General features: G+C 38.9%; 1 protein-coding gene across 2 annotated transcripts in view; it reads left to right on the plus strand.

Annotated features, from left to right (window-relative positions):
• The first annotated feature begins 1718 nt into the window (after window positions 1-1718).
• dennd2c (DENN/MADD domain containing 2C) overlaps window positions 1719-18321 on the plus strand; it is a 47249-nt gene continuing 30646 nt past the window's right edge. For both annotated transcript variants that reach the window (XM_062999123.1, XM_062999124.1), the window contains exons 1-2: window positions 1719-1928; window positions 12528-13660. In XM_062999123.1, coding sequence (XP_062855193.1) covers window positions 12756-13660 — 905 coding nt within the window. In that variant the 5' untranslated portion in view covers window positions 1719-1928; window positions 12528-12755. The remainder of the gene's footprint in view (window positions 1929-12527; window positions 13661-18321) is intronic.

The raw sequence follows: 18321 nt of genomic DNA on the forward strand, positions 1-18321 counted from the left end.
CTGTAATCTATAGACAAAAACTTGTCATATGCAATAACCTGATTCGCATTTTGGCATCTACTGCTGCTCCATACGTGCACAGAGCCACTTCTTTTCACCCATACAACACAGTTTCATATGGGGATCCATACTGCATACAGAGATTTACACACTGATATCCATGTACTGATCAACCAGCAGAGGAGGTAATTGCAGCATTTATGAGGAATCTCCTATAGCAATCCCACCCTTAGCATGAGCCAATTGCCTGTATAAGCTTCTAGGTTGACTCTTGTTTGAAATGTCAGCTCTGGTGTGCTAGCGTGTTTTACAGCTGTGCCACCTGAGCGCCTCTCTTTTTTACAACTGATCACAAACAAACTTACCAGGAGCCAAACAGCCTATGATTCTTAGTAGATTTTAGAATCACATTTATATGTAGTTATGTCTTTTCCCGCTAAAAGGGAGAAAAAGGGGGAGAAAATGCATAAAAAAGCTAATTTTTAATAACAGACTACATGCTGATGTCTCTGTGTCTATCATGCATGAAGAAAACTCAACTTCCAAGAATCAATGTGGTAACATAAACAAGGAGGTGCATCTTTTATTTGAAAAAAGCCAGTCTTGGTATTCCAGTTAAGGTCTTCCACTACTTGTCCATACAGACACAATAATATCAGTTTTTTTTTCTTTTGTCGTAACTATTTTGAGGAATACAGTATTTTTTTTTTATTTTAAGGCTCAGGCATTAAACTACTACGGCGTATTAGTATTAGGACCACTGTACAAAATATTTTTAAGATTTAATTTCGAGAATAAAGTCGTATAAGTTTCGATTTTGAGATTAAAGTCAAAATGTTATGAGAATAAAGTCAAAATATTATGAGAATAAAGTCGAAATTATTTTAAGATTAAAGTCGAAATGATTATATGAATAAAGTTGAAATATTATGAGAATAAAGTCGAAATTATTTCAAGATTAAAGTTGAAGTGATTATAAGAAATTTAAAGTCGACTTTAATCTTGTAATTATTTCGACTTTAATCTCGTAATTATTTCGACTTTATTCTCATAATTATTTCGACTTTAATCTCGTAATCATTTCAACTTTAATCTTGAAATTGAAACTTATACGACTTAATTCTCATAATTATTTCGACTTTATTTTCGAAATCGAAATTTTTTTTCTTTAAAGTGGCCCCAATACACCGTCGTATTACACAGATTGTACTCACTTTACAAGGTGTTTAATTATGACTGTTTCCCTTTAAACGACTTTATTGAGTTTGGTTTGGTTATTTATGACCCCATACTAATGGTTAACTGAATTTTATCAAATGATCTAAATGTTTTATTGAGATGGTATGGAGAGAGAAGGTTGGTATGGAGGACTGGAGTGTTGTGGATATTGGTACAGCCCATCTGCTCGGTCGCTTGGAGAAAGTTTGTTCAGATGGCTGAGTGACAGCAGAACGCTGAGGCAAACACAGGATTACTGGCTACACTTTCAGTTCACTTTAACTTATTTTATTTTATTATTATTATTTTTAAGTTGCGTAGAAATGTACACTACGCCGGACACTAAATTAAACCTCAATAAAGTTCGTGTTTGTGCATGACTCGCTTTTGTTGCTGAAGTGGACTCGGGAAGCTGAAACTGGAGAATGAATAGGAGTGAGCTAACAGGCTAATTAGCGTGTTAGCTTCCAAGTCAAGTCTGCGAATTTCTGAAGAAATGTCATCTTTTATTACTTAATAATTCATAAACAAAACTTGGTCTTATTTTATCTATTTTTATTTTATTTTTACATTATCTCAACAACGGCTGGTCACACGGACAAGTCAGCCAAGTGCATTCATTTCCAGGAGTAAAACTCAATGTAAATGTGAGGCGACACTGGTTACATCAGTAAGCATTGTGTCACTGTTTAAGGCTGACCTGGAGTGAGGTGAGTTTTCTTTAGTTTTACTTTTTTTTACATTTTTAATCGATATACGCTGAAGTAAATTTGCTTTTTTAACATGTATGCTAAACATTTAAGAACATAAATAGTTTAAGAACTGATTTTGTGGATAGTAAGATATCACAGAGTTCAGGGTGAACATGTGGAGGTTTGTAAGAAGTTTGTTTACAAACATGTCACAGTGAATAAGATGATCATCTTGGTATGTTTGTGTACAGAAGCATAATATGGGCTTAAACCTGCATTTGGCTCAGTGAGGGACTTTGGACATACCTAATGTATAAAAGCACACATGATCACACATGATTAAATGTGTTATCAGTGGGTTTCATGTGATTATTTATACAGCAAAAAGCTTTTAAGAACTAGCCACTGTTTAATTTAACTCTTATTTGCATAACTATAGCATTATGTTATTATGCACTACTACTGTGTATGCACAGTATCTGCAATTGTTACTGAATACAGTGGACCCTTGACTTACGAATTTAATTGGTTCCAAAGGGCTGTTTTTAAGTCAAAATGTTCGTTAGTTAAACCTATTTTCCCCATAAGAAATCATGTAAATAGAATTAATCTGTGCCAGACCTCCCAAACCACCCACCTTACCTGACCTCTCTAATGTCTTAAATGGTCTTTTTTCCCTTAAATCTTAAATTATAGAATAGACATTACTGTAATAAACAACAATATACAGTAGTACTGTACATAAAACACACACCACATTTCAGTACAGTGCGTGTGCTGTACCATACATCATAATAAATTTCCTTCTTTTTATGTAAAGTTTATCTACCAGAAACAGCAACTCTCACATTTCTCTTATTATTTCCTTCTTTATTTCAATAGTATTGTATTTTGTAGGTGTAATTGCACGACAGAAAGAATACTTTACTGAGCCGAATTCCTTCTTCTCTCTCACTCACTGTCCCCTCTGTCTTATACACAGTGACAGCTACTGGCAGGAGTAATTATACAACAACAAACAGTAATAGATTTGTTCATTATCTCACCACTACGCTTTTTCTGCACATTCTTTGGGGCCATTATAATATAGAATTTTACAAACACCGTCCACTGTCCGAATGTTCACTCACTGTATATGTGTATATATATATATATATATATATATATATATATATATATATATATATATATATATATATACAGGGGTTGGACAATGAAACTGAAACACCTGTCATTTTAGTGTGGGAGGTTTCATGGCTAAATTGGACCAGTCTGGTGGCCAATCTTCATTAATTGCACATTGCACCAGTAAGAGCAGAGTGTGAGGGTTCAATTAGCAGGGTAAGAGCACAGTTTTGCTCAAAATATTGCAATGCACACAACATTATGGGTGACATACCAGAGTTCAAAAGAGGACAAATTGTTGGTGCACGTCTTGCTGGCGCATCTGTGACCAAGACAGCAAGTCTTTGTGATGTATCAAGAGCCACGGTATCCAGGGTAATGTCAGCATACCACCAAGAAGGACAAACCACATCCAACAGGATTAACTGTGGATGCAAGAGGAAGCTGTCTGAAAGGGATGTTCGGGTGCTAACCCGGATTGTATCCAAAAAACATAAAACCACGGCTGCCCAAATCACGGCAGAATTAAATGTGCACCTCAACTCTCCTGTTTCCACCAGAACTGTCCGTCGGGAGCTCCACAGGGTCAATATACACGGCCGGGCTGCTATAGCCAAAGCTTTGGTCACTCGTGCCAATGCCAAACGTCGGTTTCAATGGTGCAAGGAGCGCAAATCTTGGGCTGTGGACAATGTGAAACATGTATTGTTCTCTGATGAGTCCACCTTTACTGTTTTCCCCACATCCGGGAGAGTTACGGTGTGGAGAAGCCCCAAAGAAGCGTACCACCCAGACTGTTGCATGCCCAGAGTGAAGCATGGGGGTGGATCAGTGATGGTTTGGGCTGCCATATCATGGCATTCCCTTGGCCCAATACTTGTGCTAGATGGGCGCGTCACTGCCAAGGACTACCGAACCATTCTGGAGGACCATGTGCATCCAATGGTTCAAACATTTTATCCTGAAGGCGGTGCCGTGTATCAGGATGACAATGCACCAATACACACAGCAAGACTGGTGAAAGATTGGTTTGATGAACATGAAAGTAAAGTTGAACATCTCCCATGGATATATTGTGGTCTAAAACCAGGTGTTTCAGTTTCATTGTCCAACCCCTGTATATATATATATATATATATATATATATATATATGTGGAGAGAGAGAGACGGTCGGACTTGTTCGTGACGTCACGTGTTTCGCGAATTTCGGTTCGTAATCCGAAATTTGTTTGTACGTTAAGTTGAAAAAGATCGCTCGTAACCCGAAATGTTCGTATGGTAAACCAATCGTAACTCAAGGGTCCACTGTATAGCATTATGTTGTTATGTACTATTACTGTGTATGCACAGTATCTACAATTGTTACTGAATACAATGCAAGTAATAGAGAGTTAAAGACCTTGCTTGCTAATGGGGCCCAACAGTGGCAACTTGGAGATGATGGGACTTGAACCAGCAGTGTACTGATTATCAGGCCAGTACCTCATTAAGCACTGAGATACTATTTTATATGACACATTTTCTTTGCCTTTGTTGATTTATTTCACCTACTTGTCTTACCTTAAAACATGCAAAAAGTAAGTTGGCCTCAAATAAAAATAAGTGGGTAGCACTGTCGCCTCACAGCAAGAAGGTCCTGGGTTCGATCCCCAGATGAGGCGGTCCGGGTCCTTTCATGTGGAGTTTGCATGTTCTCCCTGTGTCTGCGGTTTACTCCGGGTGCTCCGGTTTCCTCCCACAGTCCAAAGACATGCAAGTGAGGTGAATTGGAGACACAAAATTGTCCATGACTGTGTTCAATATAACCTTGTGTGAACTGATAAACCTTCTGTAATAAGGAAATTCTGTTTGTGTCATGAATGTAACCAAAGTGTAAAACATGATGTTAAAATCCTAATAAACAAACAAACAAACAAATAAGAATAATGAGCTTAAGAAATTGATGTTGGATGGTTTTCATTTTGACTTATTGTTAAGTGTGTTATGAAGTTGTTAAAGCAGCTGCGTCATATGTACAATTCTCAAAAAAAATTATCATGTCCCAATCCAAAAGGACAAACTATCCTAAAGCATACTGTCATCACGTCAATGATTTTTATCCCAGTACAGTAAAGGGAATGTTGTTATTATTGTTATTGGATCAGTATCAGGTGATCCTCAGACCTTTGATAGTATTGTTGTACCAACAATGGAAAGAAATGGCTCTGTAATCATCATTGTTTGTTAAATTTATACGTCCCCTCAGTCCCGGTACTCGGGTGTAATGCAATTAATAAACAGTATTGCACTAAGCGTGATCATGCAAATCGTGTTTTTCAGCAATTAGATGCAAATGTCAGCCATACCAGCTAGAGAAAAATAACATTTAAATGGTCTCATAACTTTGTATTGTAGAGACTTGACACGTTCTAGTGTGACCCTAGTACCTTTTTGTCATGTCAATACTAGAACATTTCCATCCCCACTTTGATTATGATGTATATGTGAAGTTATTTGCAAATGTGAATGTCATTTCTCAAAACACAACATAACACCTAAGTAAATGCTGATAAATAAAGCACATCTGTGATTTATATATAGGTATTTTAATTTTAAAATACTGACTTGTGTTTTTCCTGAAATGTCACATGTCCACCATGTAGACCATATTTTGTCAGCTGGGCTACAACAGACCAAAGTGGTAAACAAAAGCCAGTCTCTTGGACAACTCAAATGCATTAACAAATAAAAATAATAGGCGTGAAGCCGATAAGTGTGAGCTGCACCTGCCATGTGTCATAGACTTCTAGTGGGGCCAGGGTAGCATGGGGGTTGGATCCTCTGATGTATAGTGTAGTGAGGAAGAATTCACCCCCTGTTTATTTTGGCATGTTTCTTAGGATAAATGGTTTCATATCCTTATAGATAGGGTCCTACTATAGTCACAGGAAATGTGCTTAATTTCATGGACCTCATTTTTAAAAAATCACAGATTTTTACAGAAAAGTGCCACATTTCTCGACAGTCATTAAATCACACTTGTAAATTGAATGACAAAATAAATGGAAGCTACAATACACCGCACAGCCTACTGAAACAGGGACAGTTGTGGCCTAGTGGTTAAGGTACCGGACTAGTAATCAAGCCCCACCACTGCCAGGTTGCCACTGTTGGGCCCCTGAGCAAGGCCCTTAACCCTGAATTGCTTAGACCAGTGGTTCTCAAACTTTTTAGACCAAGTACCACCCATTATCAAACCAAAAGTTCCAAGTACCACCTATGTTTCTCATCACAGAACCACATATGGCACACATTAATTAGGTGTGTGTGTGTGTGTGTGTATATACAGTATATTAGTAATGGGAATTATGGCTTCTTGAAGGGAGTCGGATCTTTTCGGCTCGGTTCCTTTTAAAGAGCCGTTAAAAAAATGGCTCTTCGTTCTTCGGGAGGCGCTACTGGGGGTAAACTATAAGACACCCCCGATATTAATATAAAATGTTGCTACCTTGCCTTAAATGTATTCCTAATTCAAACAACACTTAAATGAGAAAAAAAGATTTATTTCAAAAGGAAAAAAAACCACAGGGAAGAGACATACTGTGGTTGCATTTCATTAAGTTTCAGAAAAATCCTCTTTTGTACAGAGATGCGACTGTTTGTTTCTGCTTTAAAACATAAGCACAATGAAATAACCAGATTTAACACAATTAAACAAGTTTATAGTTTATTTCTCAATTATTTGTCATTATACTACTAGCTCTAGCTTTCTGCGTGTGTGTGTGTGTGAGTATGCATGCGTGCGAGTGTGTGTTTATGTGTGTGGTGTTAGTGTATGTGAATGTGTGTGTGTGTGTGTGTGTGTGTGTGTCTCGCTCGCTTTCCGTGATACTGAAAGTGCAGCTCTTATTACCAGTTATAATTAATTCCCTCAACTGATGCGAAGCTGAATGGGTGGATTACAGTCGATAAGAACCGGAATCGGACCGTTCACAAACGACTCATCACTAGTATATCTGCAGTTACCACTGACCATTTCAGTGAGTGCGCCTGTTTAGCGGAGCAGCCTGGTGATGTCAGGAACGAGATCAGTGAGATTCAAACGCAGATCTGCTCTGACAAAAGCGTTTCGGAAATTTCGAGATGGAAACCGCGAACTTGAAGTATAGACGTAATGAAGTACGGTGGCTGCTGCGTAGCCCCGAATATTTTAAAAAACACATTCGTTTTAATTAAACTGATTTTATTAAAACAGAATTATAAGAACTTTGAAACAGATTTTATTAGTAATTTACACATTTTGTTTCATATTTTTTTATTTATAATTATTAAATTATTTATTTTTTCGGTGCATGTAATTACTTTTCCGAGATTATCTGGCGTACCACCTCGTGCTGCTTCACGTACCACCAGTGGTACGCGTACCACAGTTTGAGAACCACTGGCTTAGACAATATACTGTCACAGTACTGTAAGTCGCTTTGGATGAAAGCGTCTGTTAAATGCTGAAAATGTAAATGTACATGAAACAGTTGAACGTAAACCTAGAACATCCAGCGCAGTCTCAAAGAAGAAAATTCTCATCCGTGTTTTGACTCACCCCCCTCTGTGTCCACAGAATTGGTTGGGAGTTTTCCAGAGTCAATAACCTGAGTAGTGTTTTTTGCTGCGTTAAACTTTGAAATCTCTGACATTTTGACTAACCGATTACTAAATCAATTGCTGTAGGATTGCTAGGACCATCTCACAGTGCAAATTAAATGGTACACGAATAAACAATGTTAAATCGCTAAACACAAACCCTAAATTTTGAATCACAGCAAATTGTATATTACATGGGAAACGGCTCAAGCATTAGGTAGGGCCTTGTTATAGAAAATTCAATGTAAAATAAGGACCACAGATGTAAGGAACCACAAAACATATTTCAAACGATGCTTTTATTTATTGGAGGAAAAGCATTATGCAACACCTTGGCTATGTCATGCAATATAAAACTAATTACTGTCCCCAACTTAATAACTGGTTGTACATTTTTAATGTCAAACACAGTCATGGACAATTTTGTATCTCCAATTCACCTCACTTGCATGTTTTTGGACTGTGGGAGGAAACCGGAGCTCCAAGAGGAAACCCACACAGACACGGGAAGAACATGCAAACTCCACACAGAAAGGACCCCACCTGGGAATCAAACCCAGGACCTTCTTGCTGTGAGGCGACAGTGTTACCCACTGAGCCACCGTGCCACCCTTGTTATATTTAAGCCATATACAAGTGGGCTTGATCTTTGATTCATATTGTCGTTCTTTCGTGTAACTTAATTGCACTTGAGCTTCAGCTTATGGATGATGACCATAAATTATTCTTTAAGAATTTCTGTTAGCAAGCAGAATTTATGCTTGCCAATTTTCACAAGTTGCTCGGTCCCTGAAGCAGTAAAACACCCCCAAACCTAACACTAGAATCGGCGTTTTTGAAGGTTGAAATGATGTTCTAATAGTAAAATCCTGTCAATTTCATGCCAGATGTAGCAACACCAACTTTTGCCACTTACAACTCATCTACTGCCTGCACTTAGACAAGGTGAGATGCAGACTTGCACCCGCTCCCTCAAACATGTGCAGTCGCTGACTGCTTATTTACCACAGCCAGCAATGTATTCTTACAAAGAGCCAGTCAGCTTACTTAGTCATGTCATGCCCTATGTATATCCACTACTACATATGTTTGCACCTTGACCAGACAGCAAATGCTGCATTTTTTTTTCAGTGGCCATGACACAAACCCCATCTGATCTTTTTTCTCAAGATTGTGCAAATTGTGTTTACAGAGCAGCCAGACAGGCCAGTAGCACCGTTGAGATATGAACTTGGGTGCCAAAGGAGACATGTGGTGATCCGGCTCTCCTTGATCAGATCGGAGTTATGCAAGCAGCAGTGAATGTACAGTCTGTAATTGGAAATGATTAGATTGGGAGATAAAGGGGAAATCCAGAAAAATCTCACAAATATAATGCTAAAATAGTTTACATTTTAGGATTAAATATAATCTATCCACCCAAACAATCTGCGGCAAGTTCTCTCATGTAAAGCAACCTAAAGTAACCTAAATCTGGCATAATGAAGGGCTGCTGTAATACCACTGTCTCATTTATGCCTGCATGGCGCAGTTAGATTTGCGCCTATATGTGGAGACTGAAAGCACAAGCAGTAATTCTGAGCTCCAGTTGTGTTGTGGGTAAGCTGGTGGCTCAGACAACAAAGTGAATGGTTTATCTCAAGTCTAAGGCTGCCGTTTGATGTTAACAATTTCTCTGCTTCATCCATCTTCTGCAGATGAGAAGATATGGAGCAGGCTTTCCTTTTTACCTAATTTGGTCACCTTTATTTCTTAACCTTCAATCCCACTCCTGTATATTACAGTGATGCAGTGGAAAACTATGAATTTAAAAGACTTTTCTCTAAAGTTAGTGACATTTACTACATCAGATTTTGAAATCACCAGCCACTGCTTTAAGAGATTTTGAAAAGTGCACTAAACACATTTACTGCATTTATAGTACTGCATCTCGTATAAATTCCACAGAGCAGGTAAGTATGCTTCTAGAGAAGCATTCTTATGAATGCGTGTGTAGGTAATTATGCTCTTTCAGACTGTCTCAGCTCACTACTGGGAGTCAAACACTTGGCCACCTCACTGCCGCTTTGGAGCTTGTGCGTTCGTCGATGCATACTCGTCTGGTGTGAATGCCAGCAGATGTTTTCCGTTTGAACCATCAGGCTACTTCTGACTAAACAGATGAATCCTGACTCTTTTACCACCGTTGGTTGCTTTGCACATTTGTTTGACAATGCTTAAATGAGCTAAAAACCGTATTTTCACTCACAATAGCTATATTTATTTAATCAGAAAAGCAACATAAGTCTTCTAAAACATTTAATTAACTGCTTGTTATTTTTGGTTAAAGTACTGTTGCTCTTATAGTACTTTGGACATAGGGCGGCACAGTGGGTAGCACTGTCACCTCACAGCAAGACGGTCCTGGTGGAACGGTCCGGGTCCTTTCTGTGTGGAGTTTGCATGTTCTCCCCGTGTGTGCATTGGTTTCCTCCAGGAGCTCGGGTTTCCTCCCACAGTCAAAAGAGGTGAATTAGAGATACAAAATAGTCCATGACTGTGTTTGACATTAAACTTGTGCACTGATGAATCTTGTGTAATGAGTAACTACTGTTTCTGTCATGAATGTAACCAAAGTGTGTAAAACATGATGTTAAAATCCTAATAATCCTTGTCGGGGAGTGTGGTTGAAACTGTATCCACATATAAATATTTGGGTTTAGTGTTAGACAGTTCTTTGACTTTTAAGGCTCATATTACTCAGCTCACAAAGAAATTAAAGGTTAAATTAGGCTTTTATTTTAGAAATAAATCATGTTTATCCTTTCAAGCAAAGAAAAAGCTTGTCTGTGCCACTTTTTTACCAGAAATTGATTATGGAGATGTTATTTATATGTATGCACCCATATCTTATCTACGTTCACTTGACACTGTTTATCATAGTGCACTGCGATTCATTACAAAGTGTTCGTTTTCTACGCATCATTGTGTTCTTTATGAAAAAGCAGCTCTATCCTCATTAACCACACGAAGATTAACTCATTGGTACATTTTAATTTATAAGTCTATTTTAGGTTTATTACCTTCATATTTATGCAATTTTATAAATCGTAAAGAACCTGGAAATTATTGTCTGCGCTCTTGCACCTTGTATCTTCTTAAGGTCCCCTTGGCACGTACGAAATTAGGGAAACAGGCTTTTAATCATGCTGCACCATCAGACTGGAATACACTGCAGAACGTTTTAAAATTGCAGGATTTGGTGAATTTAAGTTATTTTAAAAACATGTTGTTGAATATGGACATAGGTAAAACGGTTTGTAATTGTTTTAAATGAGCATTGTATTGTCTATATTATGTATTCATGTTTGTCGTATGTTGTTTGTGTAAGTGTAACTATGTACTATGTTGCTGCTTATCTTGGCCAGGACTCTCCTGCAAATGAGATTGTAAATCTCAGTGAGATTAATTTCCTGGTTAAATAAAATAAAATAAATAAATAATAAACATACAAACATTACACCTCTTAGCAATTGTCGTAACAAAAACAACTAAATTTATTAATTAGAATGAATGCCACAATACTTCTGTCCATATAGTGTTTATCATACATTACAATATAGGTATATATATCTAACTGCACTATTTGACCTTACAATATAACTGATTTTAACTTTTTCCACCCTGTGCCATGACATTAAAAGCTTTTGTCTTTGTTAGATGCTGTAGTAGTGTAATATGTCATTTGTGTTATCTTCTACCCCACTGACTAGACCTGAAAAAAAGCACTGTCTGGTGGCACACAAGAATAAGGTTTTAAAGAATTACACATTAGTTGTACTGGATGCTTTTAGTTTCCAGCAAAATTACATTGTTCGGACAAACATTCAGCCAACTGGTTGCAGACTGAATTTCAAAAAAACTATAAAAATAAGTCTGCTGAGTTAGAAAACATCCAGACTGGATATTTCCAAAAAAAAAAAAGTGTGGCATGCACCCACATGACAAGTCTGCTAAACTATTATTATGGACTTTCTGCTGATCCTAGCTTCCTCCATCTCAGGAAACACAGGGTGAATCTTCCTGTGAAAGAGTCAGACCGACAGACGCACCCATTCGCACTCGCATGTGCTTTGTAAGTGGGTCACTGAGTTGATGTGGTGATCCAGAGGGATGGGTTCTGGCTCTGGTCTTGTTGAAATTCCAGCTCATACATTCAGTTTGGGTTAACAAGTACAAAGGCACCATATGTATCTGGAATGTAGAGCGTAGCGTTACTAGGCTCCTGATGCTCAGTACTGAAGGATTTTATCATGTCTTCTCATATTAGAGCGTTCAGTCAACTCGTGCAATGTGCAGCGTGTCTAAAACACTTTGGCAGTGGACTAGCACTCATGCTATGGCTGCCAGGTCCATTCCAGTTTCAAAAAAGGCCCAAAAGACTGAATTCATTGAGGAATTTTGAGTGGTCTTGTGATCTGCTTGTTATGCAGACACTAACCTGCTAACATGCATGAAATTTTTTTTTTTTTGCCTTAAGTGCCCAAAAGCGTTCTTTAAGTCTGCTTGGATTATTCTCAATTGTGATCACGTGTTTCGGTATTTGGGGAGACCCAGCTGGAGAGGGCGGGGTGAATAGGGGAAACGGTAAAAGGGGGTAGTGAAATGGTTGCTCTGGGTGATGGGCCTCCGCAGATGACCTGCATAATGCCTCTAGTTCCTGCTGTTGTCTCTTTTTGCTTTATTTTTGGTCACACTGCTGACCTAGACAAAGACCATCTTTTTGTAACTTCCTCTCTCTATGTGCATCCATTCAGTGGTTGATGTAGTGTCTGCTTTGCACTGGCAACTTGAGGCAGTTTAAACTCACTTATTTGTTTTCTTGCTTGTAGGAGGAAGTGGGATGGAAATATGCAACAGGAACTGGGAACCGGAAGCACGAATGTGCCTTCTGAAAAAGGAGTAGCCTTGAACCTAAACTATCTGCTGTGAGGGTGGAGGGGGCGGACCCACCATTCTCCCGATTGTTATACCCCGGCTAACGATGGCAGACAGACCCACAGGCTCCCTGCAGTGATGTCTATACAGTGAAGTCTGGCTTTCTCTGAGGCCTGCTCGCCATGCTGGCCCTGGGAGTAGACTATGGCAAACCAGGAGAAGGGAGAGCTCGACCAAGAGCGACCAGAGAAGGAGGAAGAGCGATGCCTGCATGGCACACTCCAGCTTCAGGTGGGTTGCTGGCACGGGAGTCTGGTGTCAACATCAAGCAGAAGATCTCACAATGGGAGGGGCTTAGCCAGCAGGAGGATGGGCATGGTGGAAAGGCCCGCTCCTCCTCGGTTTCCAGCACCCTTTCAGCTGATGAGAGAAATGGAGCTCTCGACAATAATAAAAGTGATGTACTGTGTTCAAAGATTAACCTTAATAAAGTCCAAAGTTTTGGTTTGGATTTTAGGGAAAACCAGGCTCATCATGGACGAAAATCTGAACCTGAGCAAAAACGAACATGCCTGAACAAAGTCGTAACTTCAACTCCCGTGACTAAGTCGCCCGTCCTGACTACAGCCAAAGCAACATCTGTAAATATATTGGATGCCAGAAACCAGAAGAGCAATAATTGTGAGCTTAGTGATCACTTCTCGGACTATGATCTTGAAGATCCTGATGACTCACTGCCTCCTGGGAACTTTTACACCTCTCGAGGGTTTTGGAGGAAAGTAGAGTGTGATGACACACTCTGGAAAAATGAGAAGGATCACTCATCCATGTCCAAGCATCTCATTTCAGTGGAGGCTGAAAAAAGCCCTCAAAATCTTGTCACTCCACCACCTAAACCACAACGCACATTTGAGTACAAAGGAGCGGACAGCCCATCTGCACATTTGCTCAAAGAGAAAAAGCTGTCTTCTCCTGATGGCCAATCAAAACAGCACAGAAAGCGTGATGTCATACGTCCGCCCACTGGCCCACCACCACCTTGCCCTGGTACTTCCACTAATGGATTTTCCAGAAACAAAAAGAACAGGTGAGTGAATGATGAAGGCACTTTACCATATAGTTGTTTATAGTGGTAACGTGGTAAAGCACACACTTGCTTAAGACGTCTGTCTGGTTTATGTAACAGTGTCCTGGGAACCTATCAGTAGTACTGTACTCAGAAGTGTCTTATGAAACCAGATACAGTCAGCTCCTGGATTATTCGCACACTTGGTATATACACTGATCAGCCATAACATTAACACCACTTCCTTAGTTCTACACTCACTGTCCATTTTATCAGCTCCACTTACCATATAGGAGCACTTTGTAGGTCTACAATTACTGACTGAAGTCCATCTGTTTCTCTGCTTTGTTAGCCCCCTTTCATGCTGTTCTTCAATAGTCAGGATTCTTCCAGGACCACCACAGAGCAGGTTTTATTAGGGTGGTTGGTCATTCTCAACACTGCAGTGACACTGACATGGTGGTGGTGAGTTTTTAAATACTGTGTCCACTCACTGTCCACTCTGTTATACACTTCTACCTAGTTGGTCCACCTTGTAGATGTAAAGTCAGAGACGATCGTTCATCTATCGCTGCTGTTTGAGTTGGTCATCTTCTAGACCTTCATCAGTGGTCACAGGACGCTGCCCACGGGGCGCTGTTGGCTGGATATTTTTGGTCGGTGGACTATTCTCAGTCCAACAGTGACAGTGTGGTGTTTAAAAACTCCAGCAGCGCTGCTGTGTCTGATCCACTCATACCAGCACAACACACACTAACACACCACCACCATGTCCGTGTCATTGCAGTGCTGATAATGATCCACCATCTAAATTATACCTGTTCTGTAGTGGTCCTGGGAGATTCCTGACCATCGAAGAACAGCATGAACGGGGGCTAACAAAGCATGCAGAGAAACAGATGGACTACAGTCAGTAATTGTAGAACTACAAAGTGCTTCTATGTGGTAAGTGGAGCTGATAAAATGGACAGTGACTGTAGAAACAAGGAGGCGGTCATAATGTTATGCTAACTAATTAGTCAGTTTTTATTCCTTTCATTACTATCTAACATGTAAGAGTTTGTATGTTGTAGCTGTCCCCGGGGAGCTTTGACTTTTATAAAGCAAGAGAGTTCAATCAAAACTTAATTAGAATTTATTTCATTTATACAGCACAATGCAGCTTTACAGAATCACGAGTCTGTCTTGTGCTGTTCAGAGACAGTAACACTCTTAAACATCCAACTCTTGCCTTATTAAAGGAACTTGTCAAAGGGCTGGACATAAAATCAGATTTTTCAATTTTCCATTTTGCAGTCTGCATCCAGAATTAGGTCAGTTTTTACACACTGGCTCTTTGTCAAGCTGCCTGACTGACAGTGTTATGAAGAATATGACACTTATGAAGAATTCTTTTGTGCAATGTGAAGTAAGCTAAAGGGTCTCAACATGCTGCGAGGAAAAATATTCGGAAAATAAAAGACAAAAACTTCAATTCAAGCCATTTCTTTAACCAAAATTCCTTCAAGTGAGCATCTTTGACTTAGGAAGTTACAAACAACATCTAAGAAACATCAGGCTTCATGCACCTTGGATAAGGTCAGCAATTATGATTTAACTAGTACAACAAAACTGGGCAAAAATGGTACCCACTGCTAACCAAATAAACAAAGTCTTCTCCCATGTTTGCCAAAACACCTTGATGTACAGCATTTGTTTTGTTGCAATGTACACATGTATATGTATATAGGACAAATAAAGGCATTTTTTTATTTCTATTAGGGAATCCACAAAAGTCATAATTGTTACAGATACAAGCAATTGTTATATACACCGATCAGCCATAACATTAAAACCACCTCCTTGTTTCTACACTCACTGTCCATGTTATCAGCTCCACTTACCATATAGAAGCACTTTATAGTTCTACAATTACTGACTGTAGTCCATCTATTTCTCTGCATGCTTTGTTAGCCCCCTTTCATGCTGTTCTTTAGTGGTCAGGACCCCCACAGGACCACTACAGAGTAAGTATTATTTGGGTGGTGGATCAATCTCAGCACTGCAGTGACACTGACATGGTGGTGGTGTGTTAGTGTGTGTTGTGCTGGTATGAGTGGATGAGACACAGCAGCACTGATGGAGTTTTTTTAAACACATCACTGTCACTGCTGGACCGAGAATAGTCCACCAACCAAAAATATCCAGCCAACAGCGCCCCGTGGGCAGCGTCCTCTGACCACTGATGAAGGTCTAGAAGATTACCAACTCAAACAGCAGTAACAGATGAGCGATCGTCTCTGACTTTACATCTACAAAGTGGACCATCTAGGTAGGAGTGTCTAATAGAGTGGACAGTGAGTGGACACGGTATTTAAGAACTCCAGCAGCGCTGCTGTGTCTGATCCACTCATATCAGCACAACACACACTAACACACCACCACCATGTCAGTGTCACTGCAGTGTTGAGAATGACCCACCACCTAAATAATACCTGCTCTATAGTGGTCCTGTGAGGGTCCTGACCATTGAAGAACAGAGTGAAAGCAGGCTAAAACAGTATGTAGAGAAACAGATGGACTAGTCAGTAATTGTAGAACACAATTATACAAAATGGACAGTGAGTGTAGAAACAAGGAGGTGGTTTTAATTTTATAACTGATCAATGTACAACCAAAGAGTACTTAAGCTCAGAAACAATCAATTTTGTGTTAAATTCCACCAATTGAGTAGTTACTTTTTTATTTCACTTTCATACAGGTGGTATTTGACAAGACAGTTCAAATATAAATTTTGTTGCATATAAATTTAAATACAAATTTTCTTGCATATAAATTTAAATGTTGTATTTATATAGCATTTTACTCAACGAGTTGTAAAGCAACTTTACACAATCACGGCTGTATCTCGTGTTATTTAGCAACAAAACAGAGAGATCAAATATTTAGCAGTTGGTTTATGAAAGAAGCTTATTTTTGGGTCGGTTTTACAGTCTGTCTTCAGAATTGGATCAATTTAAACAAAGTAACTTGAACGTGATTCAACAGTAATAGAGCTTGACAGTTATTTTACCTAAGGTGTAATTCCCTAAATCAGAGAGTCTGAAACCCGTTTTTCGTTCAGATCCGTTTCTGACATCCTCTCAGTGCTTCTTCGCTTACTGCCAAAGCGAGTGTGAGAACATTGTCATGTTGGCTCCCGTCCAGCAGTGATGTCAGACCTTCTCTGCTAGACTCTGAGCCTGTTGTCTGAACTTGGCCTACTTCTGTCTTAGCTAGCAGGGCAGAGGTCACATTGGGCTGTTTTTGAATAGTCATGTGGTCTGGTGTTTACAAACCATTTTTTTCATTTGTTGTCCTTTGATCAATTTGTTTTGTTGGTCATAGCACTTTTTTGCATGTGATTTTTGTGTTTTTGCCATGTCTCTGGTGTTTAATGTTTTTTTTTTTTTTTTTGCTGTCGCACTTTGTAATGTGTCTGCCAAATATATAGAGAGCATCAACAGTTTTAGAAGTCGCCTGCTTTAATTACCACATTTCTCTAACATATGACAGTCTTTGTCATTGGTCATATGGCTGAGTAAACTTAGCACTTTTGACTTAGTAATTAATTCTAATTTAACACTGTTTGGTTGCATATTTGCACATGGAGTTGGAATTGTTAGCAGCATCTCTGAGTTTTTAGGATCTCTGAGTTTTGTTCTATTACTGTAATACTTTTTAGCTGATAGTATTAAAGGCACATTATTATGTTCATGTTCCTCAGTTATCAGTTGCCACCTACTTACCAGTGTTTCGCACATGGAAAGAGACGTAAGTTATATATGCAACAGTTAAAAATTGGACTGAATTGGTTTCTGATCAATAGTTGTGACGGGTCCAATGTCTGTGTGTTGCTTTCTGATACTTCAGCTTTCTTTCACTTCCCAAAGTCATGCAGAAGGTGGATTGACTACTTTAAATTGCCCCCATGTGTGAGTGTATCAGTACGTTAGATTGTTGCCCTGGCTAGAATGTAATCCGAGTAGTTATGGACCCACCATGACCATGACCATTTACATTTACACTTTCAGCATTTAGCAGACACCTTTATCCAAAGTTACTTACAATTGAGATGGTATATATTGCAAGCAATTGATGGTTGAGGGCCTTGCTCAAGGGCCTAACAGTGGCATTCTGGCAGATGTGGGGCTTGAACCAGTGACCTTCCAGTTACTAGTCCTGTACTTTAAACGCTGAGCTACCACTGCCCATATGAACAAACTTATTAAAGAATTAAGAAATGGTAAAGAAATGAAAAATGAATAAAGTCTAAACTGAAGGCAGCAATGCTCACAAATCATATTTCCTGGTAAATTAACAAATGTACAAATTAACAAGCAAGCATTTTAAATTAACTTTTAATTTAAAAAGGATTGTAGGGATCAATATAGGGGTGCACAATTTACACTAAATTCTTAGTACTTCTTGGCACATTTACTCTGGTATAGGTACCAGGTTGTATTTTTGAAATTGATAACATTTTAAAATGTCAGTGCCCTCAGAATCTTCTTGTTATTTTTAGTCAGCTCAGTCAAACTGTTGAAAGAAGAAATTTATAACAGGATATAACTTGCCTTAGTCACTACTGGGTAAACAATTCTTTACTGCTTAAATAAGTTTGTTCATTTAAAGCTATTATTTATTTTAGAACCATTTTAAAT

The sequence above is a fragment of the Trichomycterus rosablanca genome, chromosome 7 (assembly GCF_030014385.1).
Source record: "Trichomycterus rosablanca isolate fTriRos1 chromosome 7, fTriRos1.hap1, whole genome shotgun sequence".
NCBI lineage: Eukaryota > Metazoa > Chordata > Actinopteri > Siluriformes > Trichomycteridae > Trichomycterus > Trichomycterus rosablanca.